Source organism: Carcharhinus amblyrhynchos, chromosome 19 (genome assembly GCF_965287045.1).
Source record: "Carcharhinus amblyrhynchos chromosome 19, sCarAmb.v2.hapA, whole genome shotgun sequence".
Lineage (NCBI taxonomy): Eukaryota > Metazoa > Chordata > Chondrichthyes > Carcharhiniformes > Carcharhinidae > Carcharhinus > Carcharhinus amblyrhynchos.
Window position 1 is genome coordinate 15,596,669 of NC_137342.1, and position 24,545 is coordinate 15,621,213.

A 24,545-nucleotide genomic window follows, 5' to 3' on the forward strand; every position below is an offset into this window, starting at 1 on the left:
CAGGACATTAGCAAGAATGCCAAATATGAAGAGAACAACAGTTTATGTTTCATAAGAAGGAAGTGCGGATTAGTTGGCAAGTGGACTCTGTTAGAGGCATTGCCATGGAGAAAGCATCAGCTAATTGACAGCTGTCAAGCTTTTTAAAAAATTTAAACAAGACTGGTTGATTCTGATTAATCAAGGCATTGCCTTGGGGAATTATCCAGAGCATGGAGGTAATCTATTTTCTTTAGCTGAAACAGATGCAATGTTTGTACATGTTCTCTCTGACTGCAATGATCAGGGCTGTATGTCATATATACATTTATGTATGATATAGAGAGATCAAGCACTCTTAAGTGCACCAGACTGTGAGCCCAACTCATGATTTTAAATTAGTTGTCTGCGTACTTTGTAGCACACTCAGAATTTGTTTTGCAAATGTTGTCCAATAGTAGAATTACGTTTAATGTTAGTCACTGTGTTTTGAATTTTTTTCTAGAATAGAGGTTGATCGAGTACGGTCAGTCCCTTCCCTGTTGGGAACAGCCGAAGGGACATGCTTTTGATGTGATCTGCCAATCTTTAGAATGTGTGGCCTGTCACAATAGCCAGAATGTTTTTCTTGCTTGAAGGCAGCCAGCATCCTGTTAGCAAACACCACGCGTTGCACCTGCATGGCAGTACCATGAAATAATGAGCTTCACCTGTTGAGCAAAAAGAAATACATTACCACTCAGAAGTAGATTGAGACCTTTTTGGGACCAAAGTGGCAGTCTTAGGTTAGTAATTGTCATGGGTGAGGAACAGAAAAAGCTAGCCGTTTCGTGCATTCCCCAAAGACTGGAAGATCATATCAAACAACATGTCCCTTTGGTTGTTGGCAGGAAGCAAGGTGTGACCATACCCAACCAATCTGTGGTTGAAAAAAAGTGTCCAACATTAGATGCGATTCTGCAATTCAACAACCTCGGTAAAGCAATATTGAGTGTACTCAGAATTAACCTGGAAACCAATTTGAGATTATCAGCCAGGTTCATAGTGTGGCAGATCTCTGTTCTTTGCAGACAGAGTATGTACACGCACTGCATCTGTTTCAACCAAACAAAGATGGCAATGTCCATCTTCTGGTTCATTTCTCAGGACAGTGCCTTGACCAGTCTGAATCAGCCATTGAGTTTGGCAGTTAACTGTCAGTCATCAGTCATTTGGTGCATTCTTCAAGGCAAAGCCTGTACCAATCAGAGTCCACTTTCCAACCGATCAGCCCTCTCTTGTCATAAATTATAAATTGTTACCTTTACTTTTATAATTATTGTGAATATCTTGAAGAGTGCCAGTCAAAAATCTTTGTCATGATGCTTATTTTTCAATGATTCTCAAATTCCATATCAACTGACTATTCTAGAAGCATTTTTTGCAGGTAAGTATTGAAACTAAGACCTGTAATTCTTGAACTATGGGTACTTCTCAAAATACATGTGTTGAGCAATTTTACATATCCTTGGAAATAGTTTTGCATTTTAAATGCTTAGTATGGAAACTGAAAGAGATTTGTGAAAATAACAACAACAAAGATGATAATCCACAATATAAATACCATTTCAATAAGGAGCATGTCTACACATGCAATTTTTCAAAATGAGCATCCTCTCCACTGTTTCTCTTAATTGCTGTCTGCTTTTGAATTTTATCTGGTACATTTGATCTATAGAATCATCAATAGGATTCCTGTAATGCAGAAGGAGGCCATTTGGCCCATCAAGTCCAGGCTGACCACAATCCCACCCAGGCCCTATTCCCCGAACCCAACATTATTTACCCTGCTAATTCCCTGACACTAGCGTCAATTTAGCCTGGCCAGTCAACCTACCATGGATAACTTTGATCTGTGGGAGGAAACCGGAGCACCCAGACGAAACCCACACAGACATGGGGAGAATATGCAGACTCCACACAGTGACCGAAGGCTGGAATTAAACCCGGGTCTCTTGCGCTGCGATTACTTAACTGATTACTTTTTATCCCCTCACTGTTCTCTCACCTTTTCCAGTTGGTCACTTTACCAACTCTGAATATTTTGTTCTAATCCACAGCAGGTTTGCTGGTCATTTCTTTAGGCTTTGTGGTCCTCTGCTGTCCTCTTCAGTTGCTTGTTAGAGTCTCCTATTTTCAACTTCATTGAGCAATGTGACAAGTGAAAAGAACACATGAGCAAGTTTCCTGTTGCTTCCTGGTGTAGGCTTAAATAAAACACAAGTCATCTTCCTGAATGACCCCCTGTGCCTGTAGGCAGCCATCTCTCAAGGTTCTAGCTTTTCCATCATTGCCACAGAAAATTTGCTGATTCTGCTATTCACCATGGCTCATAACCTTGAGTATGGGACTCTTACCGTGAAGTGACTCAACCCTACCTGAGGTCTGAAATCATCCTGTCACCCCAAAATTCTAAATAAATGAGATAATGCCAATTCCAGTGAACTGAACATGTATAGTTTAGATGCTCATTTTGCCTTCCTTCTGCAAATGACTGACAATCATATACCTGTCACAGTTGCGAGAAATATCTTTAATGCACACCCTGTAATGAATTGCATTTATCGACAACATTCATATAATTATTGAGCATGAGAATAATACTGCACAGAAAGAGGATGTGCTATAGGCCAATTGGCCTGTGCTAATCCTTGAAAGCATTATCCCCAATCTTTCCCCACAGCCATGAAAATTATTCTTTTTGAAGTATTTATCCAATTTAATTTGGAAGTTATTATTGAACCTATTTCCATGCAGTGCGCACCAGATCATAACCTACTGCATTTTTATTCCTCATGCTATCTCTGGCTCTTTTGCCAACAAACTTGAACTTGTGTCTATTGGTTACTAATCTTCTATCATTGGAAACAGTTACTAGCAGCAAAACAATCTATCCAAACCATTCATGATTTTGAACATCTCTGTCAACTTTCTTCCTCTTTACTCTAAGGATAAGAAAGCCCAGTTCCTTCGGTTTATCCATGTAATTGGAGCCTTTTGGCCTTGGTATCATTTTGGTAAATCTTCTCCAAACCCATAGTAAGTTCTTGACATTCTTGCTAAAGCATAGTGCCGAGAAATAGCCAGAAGAACTTTTAGCTGAGGCCAAACTAAATTTAATAATTGTTTAGCATAATTTCCTTTTGTATTATATGCTCCTGTTTACATAGCTAGGGATTCTTTATATCTTTTTAAAGGTCTTCTCAGCTGACCTTGCCATCTTCATTCACTTGCTTACATATTCCGGCAGATATCTCTGTTCTTGCAGCTTATTTGAAATTTATGTTTCCCTTCCTTATTTTTCCTTTTGAAATGAATTGCACCACACTTCTCTGAAATCAAATTTAATCTATAATGCATCTTCCCTTTTCTATGAACTTCTGCAGTCTATTTCTATTCTCTCCATGGTTTCAACTTCTTCATTTTTTTGTCATTTGAAATTGTGCCATGTTTAGCCAGATCAAAGTTATTAATCAATATCCAGAAGAACTGTTGTCCTAAGGTGGCGCAGTGGTTAACACTGCTGCTTCACCGCGCCAGGGACCTGGATTCGATTCCCGGCTTGGGTCACTGTCTGCGTGGAGTTTGCATGTTCTCCCATGTCTGCGTGGGTTTCCTCCCACAATCTGAAAGATGTGCTGGTTAGATGCATTGACCCAAACAGGTGCCGGAGTGTGGCGACTAGGAGAATTTAACTGTGTTAATGTAAGCCTTACTTGTAACTGATAAATTGCAGTGTTAATGTAAGCGTTACCTGTGACTAATAAATAAGTTTTAACTTTTAAAGCTTATACCATTGCGCTCTTCCCTCCAGTCTGAAAGATAATCTTTCATTACCTTTCTCTGCTTTGTGCCCCGAGGCAATTTTAAATCTGCATACCCAATGCCCCTTTAAACCCACTGTTTCAATTCTGCTTAAAACCTATTATGGAATATATTATCAGATACTTTTGATGTCTTTGTTGGCCTATATAACTGTACCTTCATCAAGCCTTTTCGTTACTTCATCAAAGATCTCAATCAAGTTAGCCAAACATGATTATGCCTTTAGAAATTGAATCTGCCTTTGATTTCCAAACACTTCCTTTTCCAAAAACTGGTTAATTTTATCCTGAGTTAATAGTTTTAAAGGTTTCCTCACCAATGGCATTAGGCTAAATTGTCTGTAAGTGAAGTGCTTCTCATTTTTGAATAGTGGTAATTCATTTGCAGTCCATTTTTAAAGAAGATTGGAAGCTTATGGCCAAGGCATCTGCAATTTCCACCCTTGCTTTCCTCAGCCTATCAAGCATTCCATCTGCACTGGGTGATTTTTCTACTTTAAGTGCTGCAAACATTTCAAGTCCTCCCTCTTTTTATTTATTTTTATCTGATACAGTTTTTCTACTACTGCCTCCATTGACTGTTGACTATCAAAGATAGTAAATAATAACAAGTGGTTAATGGGGATCCTGTAGATGTAGTATCCCAGGACTTCCGGAAAGCATTTGATAAGGTGCCATACAAAAGTTAATTCACAAGGTTACATCGCATGGGATTGGGGCAGTTTATTAGCTTGAATAGGTGACTGGTTATGGACAGAAGACTTCGAATTGGGATAATGTTTTTTTCTGGATGGCAAAGAGTAACTACTGGGGTGCGACAGGGTTTCATCCTTGGGTCCTAGCTATTTACAATCTATATTAAAGACTTGGATACAGGGAAATTTACAGCTACATTTGCAGATGATACAAAAATAGGCAGGACAGTAAGTTGCAATGAGGAAATAAGAACTTACAAGTGGATGTAGTTAGGTTAGAAGAGTGGGCCAAAATGTGGCAGATGGAGTTTAATGTGGATAAGTGTGAGGCCATGCATTTTGGTCAGGAAAATGGGAAGGTGACTTATCTAAATGGGGAAAGACTTCAGAGTGCTCTGGTGCAAAAGGATCTGGGTGTTCTCGCTCATGAGTCACAGAAAACTAGTATGCAGGTCCATCAGATAATGAAGAAAGCAATTGGAATGTTGGCATTTGTAGCTAAAGGAATAGAATATAAACAGTAAAAGTATTGTTGCAACTATATAAGGCATTGGTGAGGCCACACCTGGAGTATTGTGCACAGTTTTGGTCCCCTTATTTGAAGAAAGATGTAGTGGCAATGGAGGCGGTTCAGAGGAGGTTCATTAGATTGATTCCAGAGATGAGGGGTTTGCCATATGAAGTGAGATTGAACAGTTTAGGCCTATACTGTCTGGAATTTAGAAGAATAACAGGAGATCAAATTGAGGTATACAAGATGATAAAACGTGTTGATAAAGTAGACATGGAGCAGATGCTTCCTCTTGTGGGGCATTCTAGGATAAGAGGTCATAGTCTTATGATAAGGGGTAGCAAATTTAAAACAGAATTGAGGAGAAACTACTTCTCCAAAGGATTGTGAATCTTGGAATTTATTAGCCAAAGTGCAGTGGATGCTGGGTTAGTGAGTAAATTTAAGGAGGAGTTAGACAGATTTTTAATTGGTAATGGGCTGAAGGGTTATGGGAAGAAGTTAGGAAAATGGGGATGAGGAGCATATCAGCAATGATTGAATGGTGGAGTGGACCCGATGGACCAAATGGCCTAAATCTGCTCCTATGTCTTTTGGAACTTATGAAATAATTCAGTATTGCAGTTATGTCTTTCCCCTTCACAAGAAAATTTATATCTTGATCCCCAATTGGCTACATCTTTCCTTCTTGACAATCCTTTTACTATTTACGCATTTACAAAACAATTTATGTTTTTTTGTGCTACCTACTAATCTATTCTCATAAAATATTGTGCCTTTCTTGTTCCTTTTTCAGTTCCCTGTGTACTTTATATATTGAGATTTGTTACCTCCTGAATTATTAACATCACCTTTAGCACAACCCCACTTTTTCTGCTTCACTTCAATTTCTGCATCTTCTGTCACCATGGGAGGTCTAGCTTTGGACTTACTTTATTCTCCCCTCGTGTGTATGTATCTAAGCAGTGACCAAACTGTGTCCTCTTTGAAACCCCAATGTTCGTTCCCATTCCAAAGGCAGTTACCATTTCAATTTACCAAAATTAGCCTTTCATTGAATATTTTGACATTTAATTTTTCCTTGCCCTTTTCCATAGATATCATAAATCTAATGGTGTGATCAGTGTTTCCCATACAATTCCCCACTGAAAAATGCTGCACTTGCACACCTTTACAGCTCAAAACCAGGTACTGGCTGGCACTGTTTCTTTCCTTGTTCAGCTGGAATTGTGCTGATCAAAAGTTTTTCTTGTATTCGTTTCAAGAATTCCTTCCCCTCTGTCCTTTTACACATTTTCTTTACCAATCTATATTGAAACAATTGAATACCTCATTTTCATTATTCTATAGTTCTTGCATATTTCTGCAGTTTACTGGTAAATTTGCTCCTCTATATCCTTCCCACTTCTTCATGGATTATAATCTTCGTCCTGCAGATAATAACCCTTTTTTTTGTTTCTTAGTTCTAACAAAATAGATTATGTGTGGGGATTTACGGCCTTGGTTGCCCCAAAATTGTAAAATCTTGCCTGAGGTCAACAAACCTTTCCATTGTCCGCTCTCGCCTGCTCCAATTTCCGTGGTGGGCAGGGTGGTAACATTCCAGTCAATAACATTGTACCCTGAAGTACATCATCCCTTTCTGGTGTTGTAACAATTTCATTTGATTAATGTTGCCATCCCCTCCTTATTTTTGTTCCTTTTTTGTTTTCCCGAATACAGTGTAGCCAGGAATATTAAGTACCCACTCTTTCCATTGTTTGAGCCAGGGCTCCAATGATTACCACAACACCGTCATGTCATATGGCTACTTGTCCATGTAGCTTACCAACCTTATTCATCATGCCCTCACTATTTACCCATATGCAGTCTAAACCCATCTTGGCCTCCTTTGCATTTCACGCTTATTTCTGTACTACTTGTTCAAATGCTGTTTGTCTCTCCCACTGCTCAGTACGTTTTGTTCCTTCTGTCCAATGCTTTATCCTAGTCTTTCATACTTCCTGGCACCAATCTTTTGAAATGTAACTCATTCATCTTTTACAGGTTCCTGGCTTTTGTTCTCTATTTACTTTGATTTCTTAACCCAATGTTTTGTTTTGACTTAAGTTCCAGATGAGCACGTGATCGAATTTGTAGAAGGGAAAGATCACTGGGTCATTTTAGAAGCCATAAAAAACTTTAATGAGCATGAAGATTTGGTACTCCATGGTTTGAGGGCTCTGTTTCCTTTGGCTGGTCCACGTAAGTCGATTTGCTGAATAAATTATCTTCCAAACCATTTATAAAATAGTTTAAAGAGTCATCATTTAAGTTGTAATTATTGGGTTAGATGAGCAAACAATATTCCTGCTTAATGGTTTCACAACTGCTAATTTGAACTATCCAGTGATGAACTTAACAATGGCAAAATGAGAAAAAATTGTCAAGTTTTATTGAATTATATGTGTCACTCCATGGCTGTGAAGTGTGACATTGAGACCATTTGACAAATCTGTGATCAATTACTTAATAGTGCATGTTCAAGCAAATATTGAAAAGGAGCTGAGAATTAGCTTTCCTACTTGCAAAATTAAACACAGATTTTTATTTTTTAGAAAATAATGTAGAAATCCTGATGTCTGGAGATGAAAAATGTTACAGTCTGGTAACTGGTGCAATGAAGAGATTTCCTGACAATGAGACAATTCATGAAATTGGTTGCTGTTTACTGCAGAGGTTTACACTTGGTAAGTTTAGTTTTAGTTAAGTCTACCCATGTTGAAAAGCATTGTAGTGAAAAGAAACTGAGATAATTAACAAATGGAATTTAATTTTTGTTTTCCAGATAATTTTTACAATATTTTGATACTGAATGGAGCACATGAGGTTGTCATCAATGCAGTTCTAAAATATCCACAAAATGGTACGCTACAGGCTGCAGCTCTCAGCAGTTTGGCTCTTTTAAGTAAGTAACACTCCAAAAATAACTTCAATTTGAAAAAATGTAAGAATTAATTCAAAGCTTTGTTCACAACTGTGGAGCGCAGCTTCCTATGTTACAAATGTTCATCATCAGTCTTACCTTAGTCGAAGTTTCAATGCATAATCTCTAACAATCATGGGAATCATAATCATAATTCTCTGGCTTCACAGCCACATTATTCTTGATGGAGGGATCATCTGGTGCCACCGCTATCAATTGCATTTTTTGTAGTTGTCACCCCACATCACCGGAAAAACCATGGGAGAGGTGCGCTGCTGGTGGGAACAGAGAATCCCGCCGGCATGAACATCCGGAGAATTCTGGCCCAGAAGTGAACCTTTGAGAACTCCCTCCCCTGTCCCCTTCCCCAACAACACCCTACCCACTTGAAGACACCAGGCCATAACTTGGTACTTCAATTAAGTAGAATGGCTGCTACAGGGACCTCAGCAAAGAGGAAGAAGGGATTTCTGCTGTCCTAGAGCTGGTTTCACCTTAAAAGACAGCACAGCAGATACTGGAAATCTGAAATAAATCCAGAAAGTGATGAAAAGGCTTAGCAGGCCTGGCAGTATCTGTGAAAAGAGAAAGAGTTCTTTAGAGGTGCAAAAAAGTCATTCAACTCCACTTTAGTTATGTTTCGCTTTGCCAGATCAGCTGAGTTTTGCCAGCCCTTCATTTTAATTCCATAGCACCCACTGTTGAAGCTCTAATGAAGAAGCATCTGAACTTTAAACAAAAATGAACATATGGAACAACTGTTTTAAGTCAAATCCAAATTAGGAAGACAAAAATTGAATCTGTTAGCTGTACTAAAATGAAATGTAAAAACACAGAGCAAGTTAGGCAGCATCTATTCAGGACAAAATAAGTTTAACATTTCGGAAGAAAAATTCAAAATCTGTGAAGTGTCAGCCCCAGAAATGTCAAACTCCTTTTTGTTCTTAAAAATTCTGATTAATGTGTGGATTCACATCAATTTCTGTTTTGTTCTTTTTCAGCGCTCATCATCAAGTCTGTCCAGTCAAATTGCTGCTCAAAAGCTAACAATTTGGCAGAGCCTGACATTGTCAGGTTAATTTTGACAATTTCTTCGTTTACCATGTGTGGTATTTGCAATCAGAGTACCACAATTTATCAGTGAAATCTCAGTTTCGAAAGTAATGAAATACTTTGTACAATGATAGTATTCTTTTAGATCCAGTAAAATTATACTATCTTCGTGTCTCTTTGCAAAGCTAAGACAATATTTGTGAATAAGGATTTTGAAGAAAGAAAAGATGATCTCTGTTGGGTGGAAGCGTGCTGTCGAGCTTTGGAATCATTCAAGGAGAACGCAAAAGTCCAGGTGAGGGTTATTATTATTTTCTCGCTTGAAATATTTAATTTTCATTCATGTTTTTGAAAATATTTTATTGTTTTAACTTTTAGGACGTATACCAACGTTATTGTTTTGTTTTGCTGATATTGATTATTAAATATTTCTGCTTTTTTTTGAACATTTTAAATTCACTTAAAGCATCGAAAACCTGCTGAAGAAATTGCCCTTTGGTAATTGGCTTTATTTTAGCCTTCCACTAACTCCATTGGAAGGTATATTGTATACTGTGATATTACAATATTCCCGGAACACTTAAAACAGTTTCTTCTTCAAAGAAGAAACCTGGAGAACCAAAAGTTAACCAATGGAACTTTGCCACAAGATGTCATGTTTTTAAATAAGAACATACTTTTATTGTATATCAAAAGTAACAAAATAAGCACTATTAACAGTATAGTTAACAACTAGCTGTATTAAAAATTCAGTTTTACTTTCTATGACCTGCCCTGCCCCAATAATTCCTTAATACTTTCTAGCAGTCTTGAAGGCTTATTCAGCTCACAAGAGTATGCCACAGCCCTCTGGAATACAGTTTAATTGTCCTCTATTTACCCTAATTATCTGTGTTTGAGGTGTTATTAATGACTATTGCTGGAGTCTTCTGAGGAATGAGACTTCGTTTTTGCAACAGAGAACCTGATCATGATGGTTATACAATTTTACATCACTTTCCCAAGATGGTAGGATGTCTCATTTGTATATTCATATTAGCCCTTTACACAATATTTTTCCAGTTATTTTCAGAAGCAAGTTTCTGTGGGGTCCTTCCATTAAACCGTTAGCTTTGTAACATTATTTTCTTGACAGACTTCATGAATATGGATGCCTAAGTTTCTGTTTGGGTTGCCAGCAGATACCCAACCACCTTTCCACAGTTTTCCAAGTTAACTCTTCTGACCATTTTCTGCCACAAGACTGTCTGAGGACCACTCAGGATTTCTTCACTAGCTGCATGCTGGAGCAAATTTTCCAGCTACTTTTCCCTCTTAAAATCTACATTGAATTAGAACCTCCCACCACCTACATTCCATATGGTGAACAATGAAGTTAGTATTTTCTCTGCTAGAAGTGCAAGCCTAACAGAACTAATGTGGAAGAATCAAAGAAAATACAACTCCTTGAGCTGCAGTCTACATCTAGGCCAAAAGTATAACTTCCTATATTTGTTTATAAACTGACCTGCTTGCTTCTACAGTAAGAAGTCTCACAACACCAGGTTAAAGTCCAACCAGTTTATTTGATAGTAATCCCACAAGCTTTCGGAAACGCTGTTCCTTTGTCAGGTGTGTGGAAGATTCCGATCAGAGAAGGGCATATAAAGTCACACACACTTTACAGAATACCCTGACGAAGGAACAGCATTTCCGAAAGCTTACGGGGTTACTATCAAATAATCTGGTTGGACTTTAACCTGGTGTTATGAGACTTCTTACTGTGTTTACCCCAGTCCAATGCCAGCATCTCTACATCCTGCTTGCTTCTGTCAGCCAACACACATACACAAATGAATGAAACAAAATAAACTTTTTTGCATTCAATCAAGGGATGTGGCTTTGCTGGCTGGACTAGTTTTTATTACCCATTCCTAATTGCCCTTGGGAAGGTGGTGGAGAGTTGCTTTCTTGACCCGCATCAGTCCATGTGTTGTAGATAAACTAATAGTGCCATTTGAAAGGGAGTTTCAGGTTTTTGATCCAGTACCAGTGAAACCTCTGTTAAATATTTCCAAGTTAGGATTGTGAGTGGCTTGAAGAGGAATTTTCAGCTGCTGGTATTCACTTGTAACTACTACCCTTGTCCATCTTAATAGTGGTGGTCATGAGTTTGAAAGCTGCTGTCTAAGGAAGACTTGGACATGGCACTATCCTGAATCACTATCTCTATGGCAATATGCTATGCTTTGGGATAATTCAGACAGAAATGCAACAAATTATTTTGCCTTCAAGGCTACCTTTTGATCCTATAAGCGGTAAGAATAATCCACATTACTAATGGAGTTTTTGGAACCCTTTCTCCCTTGTCCACTATAAGCTTAGAAATGGGTCAGTCATTGTTTAACTACTTTTGACCTTGCAGATGAACAAACTCTTCTTTTAAGTGTAACAAATCTAGGCTTGTTTGAGTTGCATTTACATCAGAGTTTTTACCAGTTTCTCAAGAAGATGTCCACTTACCTTGCATTTCCAATCTATAATTGATTATAGTTGATCCATAATCCTGAAACTAAATGTTATATTCTGAAACATATAGGGAGCGATTCTCTGAAAAAAATTCTAAGTGTCGAATTTGTGCAGTTTTTTTCAAAATAAATCTTTCACATTCTGCACTGTGGAGTACAGTAGCTTGAATCACGTGACCAATCAATGGACAGGGCCGATTTCTTTTAAAGAGGCCAGCAACATTGCATGAAGTGGACCACTGTGCATGCGCTGAACTATCAACATTGAGATCGGCACATGCGCATTAGCCCCGCACAGCTGGCCCCCCGATCACTGCCAGGTCAATTGCTGGCCTCCCCACCGATGTCTCTGGGCCTGCCTTGATAACAACTCTCACCCCTGCCCACCTGAAACTTGGTTTTAGTTTGCTCAAACTATTTCATAGGATACAAAAATGTATAGGAAAGAATATTTGTGATTTTGTTGTGTGGGCCTATTAGATGGGATATATTATTTTATGATTATGGAAATTGGGGTATATGATAAAAAAAATTGATTATTCATTCTTAAATTTTAAGCTTCTTCATAAGTGTGTACTTTAGTATGCATCCGTAAATAAAACAAATTCTTCTCTGTTTCCCAAAGATGACTTTGTGTGATATATTTTAGGAATTTGGATCTTATTAAAGTTGTCTTTCCCTTATATGCAATATATACATTCACAATACTGCCTTGCTCATGGAGATTCTGGAGCCGATTCTGTGTTTTGATTGGAAATCCTTGCTTCACTATCATTTGCAATTATGAATGTTTGCTCATTACTTCCAAACAGTTACACTGTTACAGGCAATTTCAAGCAATTACATTGCTCAAACCAATATTAGTTGTGCTAAACTGGTGCAATCTGCAACTATGACTTCAATGAATGTGTTTAAGCATTAAAATGTAAATTTCACAGATCATGAGGGCGATTCTGACACCTTGCTGCGCTAATTTTCTAGCGCAGCGTGGTGGGAGAATCTTGCGCCTGGGCATGCGTGGGATTCATGCATGCGTTCCCACCGCACCTGCATCTCCCAGCTCCGGGTGTCTGGCACCATCTGATTTGCATTGGAAACTGGCAGGGAGCACCAAATAAGTACTTTACATCCTTATTTCAATATTATTTTAATATGATTAGTGGGCCTGGGACTGAATTTTCCAGGCCTGCTAGCCTCCCAGGAGTATTTCACTCCAGTGGGAATTCAGATGAGTTCCCACTTTTGGAGAACTAGCGGGACAACCCCACTGGAGTGTAGGAGGGGCAACCGGAGGCCCCCCAGGGGGTTGGGTGGTGCCCCGACAGTGCCAGCTTGTGCTGTCTGGCACTGCCCATGGGGCAGTGCCAGGGGGAAGAGCCTGATGGGGGCAATCAGTGGAGGTGGGGGGTCCTGCTGCCACACTGTGCTGGGATCCAGCCGGGTAGGAGGGAGGCCAGCAATTGGGGTGGGGGGGTGGGGGGAGGGTTGCGGCGGTAGGTCAGGCGGTTAGCTGGGGATGGGGGTGTCTGCGTCCAGGGGGAGGGAGGGGGTTGGGGATCGGGCTGTCTGGGAGGTAAGGAGGGTTTAGGTTGGCCTGTGAATGGACGGGGGAGGGAGCATAGTCAGGGCGTGGGAGGGTTGAGGGGGGGCAGCATTGCTGGATTCCTAGGCTGGCCAGCGATTAAGCTGGCCAGTAAACTGCAGGCTAATGGTTTGGGGCCAGTGCGCATTCCACCCCATAGATTTGAAATGAGCTCATTTTCAAAAAATTACTCATAAATAGGCTCCCCAACCTGTTGCAGCTGTGAGTGAAAAATTTATTTTATGTAAACTTCTGTTCCGAGGCTTATATGTTATTGCACAACAAAGGTGTTTGTTTTTCCAACTTGTAACTTAGTTTTTCCTCGTAGCACAGTGTAGAAACTGATATGCAATGATTTTGCATTGGATTGGCAAAGTTCTAATTTTCAAAGAATAGATTAAAGGGGGCATTATCTAAAATGGGTGAATCAAAGAGGGAGAAAAAAATACTGATTTTTTTTTGTTGGAGAGAAAGGAAATTCAAGTTGTGACTAGTTGAAAGTGCAAAATACTGGTTTACAAAACATACAGAACAAAGATCAGCACAGATGTGATCATTTTTATGCAATACTTCTTTTTCAGGAAGCAGCTTGTTGGGCACTGCACAGTCTACTTCTTCATCAACATGACCTTCATACAAAGTTTGGAGATGAAGATGCATGGTATTGACATCTATTTTCTTTTAAGATATGTTTAGCTGTTACTTCGGTGTTTCTGTAACTTCAGTGTTTCTTTTTTATATTCATTTATGGGATGTGGGCCAGTATTTATTTCCCATCCCTAATTGCCCTAGAGAAGATGGTGGTGAGTTGCCTACCTGAACCATTGCAGTCCATGTGGTGTAGGTGCACCCACAATACTGTTAGGGAGCAAGTTCTGGAATTTTGACCCAGCAACAGTGAAGTAAGGGTGGCGTGTGGCTTGGAAAGGAACTTGCAGATGGTGGTGTTCCCATGCTTTTGCTGCCTGTATTCTTCTAGATGGTAGTAGTTGTGGGTTTGGAAAGGTCTGTCTAAGGAGCCTGAATGAGTTCCTGCAGTGTCAAGTTACTTGACACTCATCCAGGCTAGAGGAGAATATTCCATCACACTGCTGACTTGTGCATTGTAGCTGGTGGACAGGCTTTCAGGGAAATCAGAGGTGAGACACTCACCTTGGAATTCCTCGCCATTCACGACAATGGACAAAGGTTATCATTAGACTTTGAAATGTAGTTTTTTTATTTTAATGATCAAATTCAAATTTGACAGTATGTTCTGATGAGGTTTGAACCCTGGTTCACAGGATTCAAATCCAGGGTCTTTGGATTCCGAACCCAGTGACAATACCAATACACCTCCCAGTTTATTTCTTATTACTTGTATTCTGATTGAGATGCATGATAGTAACATCTTATTGTCTTACAGCTACCCAGTTCACAGATTGGTGATGGCAGCCATGTTATTACATTCCAATTCAAAAGAAGTGTTTCGAGCAGCAGCAAATGCACTGGCAACGTTGGCAGACCAAAGCAGTGAGTTCTAAATTAAGAAACAGCCAGTAAAATATCAAACCAACCAGTTTTTTTTCTAAGTGTTTTGTTTTCTTTTGTTTAACAGTACAAGTAAGAAAACTTCTGTTAGCAAAAGGGATACATATCAACATTCTAGACCTAATGAAAAAACATTGTGACTCTTGTGATGTCCTAGAAAGTGCTTGCAAGTTCCTTAATAATCTCTTTCCGGGAAGGTAAATATTTACCATTGATTGTTTTTTCCATTGAGCAAAATACTTTTTAAGAGCTGTTTTCTCCTTTTCTATAGTTGACATTACAGTACATATTTACCTGTGCAGCATACCAATGTTGCTAAATAGTGACTGGTCTTTTGAGTGCTATTTTGAAGCTGGCCACGGGGATGTCAACAAGAGCTGGTATCTGTTTTAAGAACATAAGAACATAAGAAATAGAAGCAGGAGTAGGCCACCTAGCCCTTCGAGCCTGCCCCGCCATTCAGTAAGATCATGGCTGATCTGTCGTGGCTCAGTTCCACCTTCCCGCCCTCTCCCCATAACCCTTAATCCCCTCTCTTATCAAAAACCCATCAACCCGCGTCTTAAAAATATTTAGCGAGGCAGCCTCCACCACTTCAACGGGCAGAGAATTCCAGAGATTCACCACCCTTTGAATGAAGAAGTTCCTCCTCAACTCCGTTCTAAACCGCCCCCCCCTTTATCTTGAGGCTGTGCCCCCTAGTCCTACTGTCTTTTTTGAGCGGGAAGAGTCTCTCCACCTCTATCCTATCCATCCCATTCATCATCTTATACGTCTCAATGAGATCTCCCCTCATTCTTCTAAACTCCGAGTACAAGCCCAGTTTATTCAGCCTCTCCTCATAGCTCAACCCCCTCAACTCCGGTATCAGCCTAGTAAACCTCCTCTGCACTCCCTCCAAGGCCAAAATATCTTTGCGCAGGTGCGGCGCCCAAAACTGCACACAGTACCCCAGCTGCGGCCTCACCAATGCCCTATACAGCTGCAGCAAGACCTCCCTACTTTTATATTCAATCCCCCTTGCTATGAAGGCCAGCATCCCATTCGTCTTCCTGACCACCTGCTGCACCTGCAAGCTGGGTTTTTGCGACTCATGCACAAGGACCCCGAGGTCCTTCTGCACCGTCGCCTGCTGCAGTTTTTCACCCCGTAAGTAATAGTCCTTCCTACCATTCTTCCTACCAAAGTGGACCACCTCACAGTTGCCAACACTAAATTCCATTTGCCATTTCCTGGCCCATTCGCCCAGCCTATCTAGATCCTTCTGCAGACTCTCCACACCCTCCGCACAATTTTTTTATCTGAAGCAGAAAATTCTGGAAATACTCATTAGGACACTGTTGTTTGTCATTTATATTAATGATTTATGTAAGAATATAGGTGGCACAATAAATAAATTTGCAGATGACACCAAGATTGGTGGCATAGTGGACAGTGAAGAAGATTATCTCAGATTGCAATGGGATCTTGATTGATTGGGCCAGTGGGCTGATGAATGGCAGATGGAGTTTAATTTAGATAAATGCGAGGTGATGCATTTTGGTAGATTGAACCAGGGCAAGACTTATTCAGTTAAAGGTAGGGCACTGGGGAGTTACAGAACAAAGAGATCTAGGGGTGTAGGTTCATAGCTCCTTGAAAGTGGAGTCACAGGTGGACAGAGTGGTGAAGAAGACTAATGAAACTGGTATGCTTGGTTTCATTGGTCAGAACATTGAATACAGGAGTTGGGACGTCTTGTTGAAGTTGTACAGGACATTGGTAAGGCCAAACTTGGAACATTGTTTACACTTCTGGTCACCCTATTGTAGAAAGGATATTATTAAACAGGAAAGAGTGCAGAAAAGATTTACTAGGATCCTATTGGGACTTGGTTTAAGTTATAACGAGAGGCTGGATAGACTGGGACTTTTTTCTCTGCAGCATAGAAGGCTGAGGGATGATCTTAATGAGGTCTATAAAATAGAGGGGCATAGATCAGCTCGATAGCCAATGTCTTTTTCCAAAGATAGGGGAGTCTAAAACCAGAGGGCATAGTTTTAAGGTGAGAAGGAAGAGATACAAAACAGGGGCAATTTTTTTCACACATAAGGTGGTGAGTGTGTGGAGCAAGCTGCCAGAGGTGGTAGAAGAGGCGGGTACAATTTTGTCTTTTAAAAAGCATTTAGACAGTTACACGAGTCAGATGGGTTTGGGGGATATAGGCCAAATGCGGGCAATTGGGACTAGCTTAGAGTTTTAAAAAAATGGGTGGCGTGGACAAGTTGGGCTGAACGTTCTGTTTCCATGCTGTAAACCGCTTTGGCTCTATGACAGGCAGCATCTGTGATGAGAAGCAGAGGTAACATTTCAGGTCGATGATCTTTCATCAGAACTTGCTTTACAAATATGACGTTTTACAAGATTGATCTGTTTTGGGACTGTGTTTTTAGGATAAATTGAAGGAGTCATGTGATTTCTTCTGAAATTTACCTAACAACATGCTCGGGTTTGGGAGTTGTGGAAGATGGAAGTAATGTTGTTTTTCTGCGAAGAAGTTCATACCTGGAGACGATGGCAGCAGCTCTGAGTTTACAGTGGTTAGTTAGATTGCTAATCTTAAGAGTAGCAGGAACGTGTTAAGAATGTTAGGTTGTAAATGGTTATACTTTAAACTATCAATCTAATTCCTAATCACGGTAGAATTGGAGTCTAAAGAATAGCTAATTAGTATTTCCACATGGACTACAAGGCCCATATGATTCATGTTGCTAAGTAGATGGAGAAGGATTTCTAAGATATCTCTGCAAACTTTTTACACATAGGTTATCTGCAGGGAGAGAGAGAGCAGCTAGAGGCTTAATTTCCCCATAATTCTTAAAAACACAGAAAGTAGAAGCAGGAGTAAGCCATTCAGCTCTTCAAGCCTGCTCCGCTATTCATTTTGATCATGGCTGATCATCAAATTCAGTATCCTGATCCCTTCTTCCTCCCATATCCCTTGGTCCCTTTAGCCCCAAGAGCTATATCTAACTTCTTCTTGAAGTTGCACAATGTTTTGGTCTCAACTACATTCTGTGATAGTGAATTCTATACATTAACTACACTCAGGATGAAGAAATTTCTTTTCACCTCAGTTCCAAAGGGTTTACCCTTTATCCTCAAACCATGACCCTATGATCCGCAGGGTGGCACGGTGACACAGTAGTTAGCACTGCTACCTCACAGCTCCTGGGTTCAATTCCCAGCTTGGATCACTGTCTGTGTGGAGTCTGCACGTTCTCCCTGTGTCTGCGTGGTTTCCTCCCACAGTCCAAAGATGTGAGGGTTAGGTTGATTGGCCATGTTAGATTGCCCATAGTGTTCCAGGAACTGCAGGTTAGAGGGATCAGCGCGGTAAATCTGTGGGGCTGTGGGGATAGGGTCTGGTGTGGGATTGTTGTCGGTGCAGACTCAGTGGGCCGAATGGCCTCCCCCTGCACTGTTGACTTTCTATGATTCTGAGTTCTGGACTATCCCACCATTAGGACCATTCTTTCTGAATCTACCCTGCTTGACCCTATTAGATTTTTAAAAATTTCTATAGATCCTTTCTCATTCTTCTAAATCCACTGAATATAATTCTAACCGACTCCGTTTCTCCTCATATGACAGACCAGCCACCCCAGGAATCAGCCCGCTAAAGCTTTGCTGATTACTCTCTATAGCAAGGACGTCTTTCCAGACATAAGAACATCAAAACTGCACACAGTACTCCAGGTGTGGCCTCACCAATGCCCTATACAACTGCTGCAAAACATCCCGATCTCTATACGCAAATCCTCTATCTATGAAGGCCAACGTCCCATTTGCCTTTTTATTTACTGACTGCTGTACCCGCACCCTTACTTTCAATAACTGATTCATGAGGACTCCAAGTTGTTGTTGAGTATCCATCTTTCTCAGTTTACACCCATTCAAGTAATAATCTGTCTTCCTATTATTGCTACCAAAGTAGATAACATCACATTTATCCACATTATACTGCATTGGCCTTGCACATGCCCACACACTCAGCCTGTCCTAATCACGCTGAATCATTTCTGCATCCTCCTCACAGCTCACCCTCCCATCGAACTTTGCATCATCTGCAAATTTGGAGATGGTACATTCAGTTCCCGCTTCCAAAACATTCGTATATAATGTGGGCCGTTCGGTCCTAGCACAAATCCCAGCGGAACTCTTCTGGTCACTGACTGCCAATCAGAAAAAGACCCATTTATGCCAACTCTTCGTTTCTTGTCTGTTAACTAGCTTTCTATCCGGCTCAAAGCATTGGGCCCAATTTTACGTTGCATTGCGCCCCGTTTCGGGCACGAAAACTTGGTAAAGTTGGGTGTGAGACAAGCAGCACAATCCAGGCCCATTTCTACGCTGGTTCCCTCTTTACCAAGGCCCGAAAATGGCCACAATAGATACCGTGCCAGCAACGGTGCAGTTGGAGGTGCCGATTGGAATGGCAGGGTTTCAGGCCTTTGAAGCCCCACCACAGGCTTGTGCCTTGCGATTCGGACTCGCTGATATTTTTGCAGGCAGAGTGTATACGGGGGCACCTCAGAATGGGTCTAAAGGTTGGATCTGAAACACTCCCAGTTTCAAATCCACCCAGCACTTAGAATCAAAATAGTAAAATCGGGCCCAAAGGACTCGATTTTACCATTTCTGGGCATGAAAACTTTATCAAGTTGGGCATGAGGTGAGTAGAGCGATCTGCACCTGCCTCCATGCCAGTTCCCAAGGCCTGAAAATGGCCACGATCGGGACCTGAACAGGCATGATGGCCATTTAAATGCATTTGCATGCATTTCAGTATACTTAATGGGCTGTACACCCAACTTTACTGGCACTTACCTCTTTTACCACTGCGTTCACCCATCCAGAATTGGCATCTAACAGACATGCTCCATCAAAGTCTGATTTGGGTGCTGCAGTTAGTAGTGTCCGATGGCTCTGTGCTTGAGATCGATGGTGGTGGGGGAGAGGAGGTGTGATGGCAGTTGGGCCCGATGCCACTCTTGAGTTCAGTGGGGGGGGAGGGTGGAGGAAGTGGGGTCTGCTGCCACTCTGCCTGAGATCAGTGGAGGGAAGGGGAGTTTGCTGTCACTCTGCCTGAGATCAAGGGGGGAGGGGCCCTTGTTCAGTCTGGGTGGGGGTATAATGGGGTCAGTAATGTTGTGGGAGTGGGGCAATGTCTGTGGGAGCCAGGGGAAAGCATTTTCCAGGAGGGAGAGATGTGGTAGGGGAGCAGTATTGTATCATTTATTTCTGCGCATGTGCAGTTGGAGGCACCAACTGGAGCTGCAAAGTTTTGGGTGCGTTAAGCCCCGCCTACAGGCTTCTGCAGTGCGATTCGGACTCGCTGATATTTTTGTGAGAGTGGTGATGGTGGCGCCTTAGAACAGGTCTCAAAGTTGGATCTGAAACACTTCCATTTTCAAGTCCGCCCAGCACGTAGAATCAAAATGGTAAAATGGGGCCCATTAGCTGCAATCCCGTGTGCTTTAACTTTACATAATGGTCTGTTTTATGTGAGATCTTGTCGAAGGCTTTCTGAAAGTCTAAACTACATCCACTGGTTCTCCTTGATCAGCTCTACTGATTACATCCTCAAAAAATTTCAATAGATTGTCAAGCGTGATTTCCCTTTTGTAAATCCATGCTGATATTGCCTGATTATACCACTGCTTCCAAATACCAATCCACTACACAGGAATGTGGATTGGAAATCTTGCTTTGATTGAGAAGATGAAATTCGTGACACTTTGTTACAAGAAGATTTGCTTAGCTTGCACGAGAGAGTGAATTTCCAGGAAAACCCTCGCTATGAAAGGCAGTTTTAGAGTTAAAAGTTACTGTGCTGTGAAACAAAATAAATGAAAATAAACCCCTGGAAGCAATGAATTACTTTGGACTATGTCTGAGAAAATTGAATTACTACTTTAGTGAAGTGGATTTTTTGGTTGTGTTCAAAGATAAGAAGTAGTGGTCTGAAATTATAGGTTGCCCAGTCGATAGTGCTTTTTTTAAAACGTGAACTCTTTTTGTATCTTTTCATCTTTCAGTTGAAAGTTTAAATTTGGCTACTTAAAGGTACTGGAGGCGATTTTCAGGCCTCACCATGCTTGGTGCAGATCAGACTGGTCCTAGGCCTAACAATAGGTTTTGCGCCCAATACTGAACAGTTTGCATTCATCTTGGTCCCTTTCTTCTGGTGCAAACTGGATTGCACCCCAGAATGGGTGTGAGGCCATTTAGCCTCTTTAAAGTAACATTTAAATATATTTAGCCCATTCAATGCCCAATTCTCCCAGCTCCCGGGATCTTTCAACCATCGGGCACAACTGGTGATGAGTGATACTTATTGCCTCTGACTAGTGATGACCAGTAGTGATTCTCATCCTGGTGTTCGGAGGCCATTGAAGCCCTTAGATAGTTGGAGACATGGTTGGGCCGTGTCCACCTCCCATTAAAATCTTTGATTCTATGATTAACTATGTTTCTCTCCATGGATGCTTCTTGACCTATGGAATATTTCCAGCATTTTCTGTTCTGTTTTCAGATTTCCAGCATCTGCAGTATTTTGCTCTTGTTCTGGTTTTTTTGTTCTTCCATTCTTTAGGGGAATGATCGATCCTCCAAATAGCAGTATTGCTGGAACAAAAACCCCAGGTGTGTGATATGGTAAATGATTTGACCACTGCGAGATGCTTGGATAGTTGTGTTTCATGCTGTACATTCAGTTTTTCTATCTGTTCGTGAAGTTTCTATGGCACCCTGTTCACAGGAAAAGACATTTTTGTTTCAGCTGTCATTTATGCAGGAATTGGAAGACTGAGCATTTGATGTTTATTTTTCTTTCCTTTTCTCTGGTTGCCACATTGTGCATTTGTCCTAATGACATAGCTGAGATCAGGAATGTGCTGGTGATGAGGGTTACTTATCGTCTCTTACTCTAAATTACACACTGGCTCATGTTTGACAATGATAAGTATTGATCACACCATTGTGGCTCTGTTGTAAAAATATTGTGAATTATGAAGTTTTAGGAACTCCTTGTGGTAATCCCTTCGTTGTGAATAAATAAAATTATATCAGTTATTGAATTCTTTGCAAATAATGTTAATTTAAGAATACGCTTTGATGCCTTATCTTAGTTTGCAATATTCCATTTAGAATTCAGCTGGCGATTCTTTTAATAAGTGATGTAGAGTTTAATATTGTCAAGGATATTCAGCACTGGTGTATTTCTGTTAACAGAATCTTGATTTGCACCATGACATTTCATTAAACATACCACTGACTTCAAGCAATGAGTAATTATAACCTTTTGATCAATAAGTATCCTCAGATCTTGCCACATGACATTAACTTCAAGCAATGAGCAATTTTTTTCAATCTATAAATATTCTAAGATTCGCCACAAGCATGTACCATCACTCTTAAAGATACAAAATAATCATGGAGAAAGAAAGCCAGTTATTTTGACAGGGCTCTGCTGACATTGGAGGAAGGCTGTAACTCCACAACCAGCTGTCCATCAGGCAATCTGATTCAATCAGTAATCCTCTATTACCTCAGGATCTATTTATAGCAGTTAGACCTTTCAGCTCCATCTTAGAACCAGTATTGTACTATACTTTGCATAATATAATTCTTAAAATTGCATCTTCTTGCCTTTATTCTATTATCACAGAAGATATGCTTACAAAAGTAGAATTTGGAATACTTTATTGAAGTTTAGAATTTATTTCATTAAATATTTGCACTCACATTGAACTATCTTATGAATGAAGATATGGACCACTTTTTAACATTGTGGAAATTGTGCTCACTGTTAATAACTCCCAGGCGGTTCCAGCTTCCCATCCATTGACTCTGTTTACACTTCCCGCTGCCTCAAAAAAGCAACCAACATAATTAAGGTTCCCAGACATTTTCTCTTTCACCTTCTTCTGTCAGGAAAAAGATACATAAGTCTGAGGTCACGTACCAACCGACTCAAGAACAACTTCTTCCCTGCTGCCATCAGACTTTTGAATGGACATACTTTGCATTAAGATCTTTCTCTAAACCCTAGCTATAACTATAATACTACATTCTGAACTTTCTCATTTCCTTCTCTATGCTTTGTCTGTATAGCATGCAAGAAACAATACTTTCCACTGCATGCTAATACATGTGATAATAATAAATCAAATCAGTTTATGTTCTTTGCAGAGGTAAACACTTTGTGCCCTTCCCCCTCTCTCTCTCTCTTTCTTTCCCCCCCCCCACCCCCAAGTCACAAGTCCAACTCCTGGGACATCAATGTGGATTTCTAAGCTTTAGACTTCTGTTTTTTTGGTTTCTGAATGAAATTACAGATTTAGATTTGAAAGAATAATCTCTGTTCTGGTGCTAATTGTATTGGAAATGGAGTTGAGACGGTCCAAAATCATACATGTTGGATTCTTGTGATAGTAACTGATTGGAAAGATGTATCAAAATGGTCTGTTTTAAATTCAGACGTAGGTTCCAGATGTGACTGGATAGTATACAAATAACTACAAATATTACTTTTGATAAAGTTAAATTGTACAATAGCTTTAAGAATATAAAATTAATTTAGTTTTGTCCCTTGCAAACCTTTTTTGATGAAAAGGCAGAATTCAACAAATTATACTCCATAATAATTTTGATTTCACACCATTAATTACTGTGCTATAATTGTTTCATATATTTTCAGCGCCCTGAGTCTGGATATTATGAGACTAACTTCAAGCAGAATAGTGAACGTATTGAAGAATAGTTTGCATAATTCTTCAGTACAGCTTGAGGCCCTTCGAGTCATGACGCATATTATTTGCCCTGGTAAGTGGGGGCAGGGAAAATAATGATTTTTAAAATGTATTAATTCATTAGCATTTTCACATAATTATTCGTCTGTTTGTACTGATGGACAAGGGTTACTTGAAAGGTCCTGATGAAAGATCATCCAGACTCGGGAAAATTGGCTGTATTCTCTCTCCACAGATGTGGTCACGTGCTGAGTTTCTGCAGCATTTTCTGGTTTTGTTTCAGATTCCAGCATTCATAGTATTTCACTTTTACATGAAGGGCTTGTGGCTGAGAATTTTGCTGTAATTTTAGTTCAGACTGGAGATCTGAAATCCGGATGACCTATGGTTTGCATGGTTCACATACAATCATTTTGTGAAAGTCACAAGACAGTTTCATTTTCAAATCTTGTCACTTCTTAACTCTGAGGCGGTTTCAGAAATGATATTTTAATTTGTTGTGGCCTGATTTCAGATTAATTATTTAAAATGATTTTGTTGTATTACTTCTATTAACCTCTAAGAGTATCTGATCAATTAGTTTTGCACAACATGCTTTTCTCACTTTGAATTTGCTTTCTGCTTTTTGGAAGAGTAGCATCTCACTGACCTGTAGTTCATTACCAGCTGTAGATAGAGGCTAATTGAATCCTGGATATGGTGATTTTGACTGCAAAATGTCAAAGGAATCATAAAATTCCAGCCAGTGAGATTGTGCTTTCTGATTTTTTTTTTCCCCCTGCCTGTTGCCATTGATATCATGACGGTAACCTCATTTAAGTAAATTTAAATATATTTAAAAGGTTTCCTGCCGTATGTTCACCCCAGATGAGAAATTACCCCCTCGCCAATGTGATATCATTTTGTTGAGGATAACAACAGCTAGTGCAAAACGGGAATCATTTGAGGGGAACCCAGTGGGGTGCAAAGGTAAATATAGCTTCTGGAGGAAGAGGGACATGCCTAGGCAGTGTCTGGAAGTATTAACTGCCAGGGGGCTGTGTTAGTAGTGAGACCTTAGGGAGA

The 24,545-nt window shown here is 40.2% G+C and overlaps 1 protein-coding gene across 3 annotated transcripts in view; it reads left to right on the plus strand.

The window, feature by feature from the left end:
- The window catches only part of lrrk2 (leucine-rich repeat kinase 2), a 157,843-nt gene that overhangs the window by 26,810 nt on the left and 106,488 nt on the right, over positions 1-24,545 (plus strand). For all 3 annotated transcript variants that reach the window (XM_080207288.1, XM_080207289.1, XM_080207290.1), the window contains 8 exons: positions 7,158-7,292; positions 7,646-7,777; positions 7,876-7,995; positions 9,252-9,361; positions 13,737-13,816; positions 14,561-14,667; positions 14,753-14,882; positions 23,429-23,553. In XM_080207288.1, coding sequence (XP_080063414.1) covers positions 7,158-7,292; positions 7,646-7,777; positions 7,876-7,995; positions 9,252-9,361; positions 13,737-13,816; positions 14,561-14,667; positions 14,753-14,882; positions 23,429-23,553 — 939 coding nt within the window. The remainder of the gene's footprint in view (positions 1-7,157; positions 7,293-7,645; positions 7,778-7,875; positions 7,996-9,251; positions 9,362-13,736; positions 13,817-14,560; positions 14,668-14,752; positions 14,883-23,428; positions 23,554-24,545) is intronic.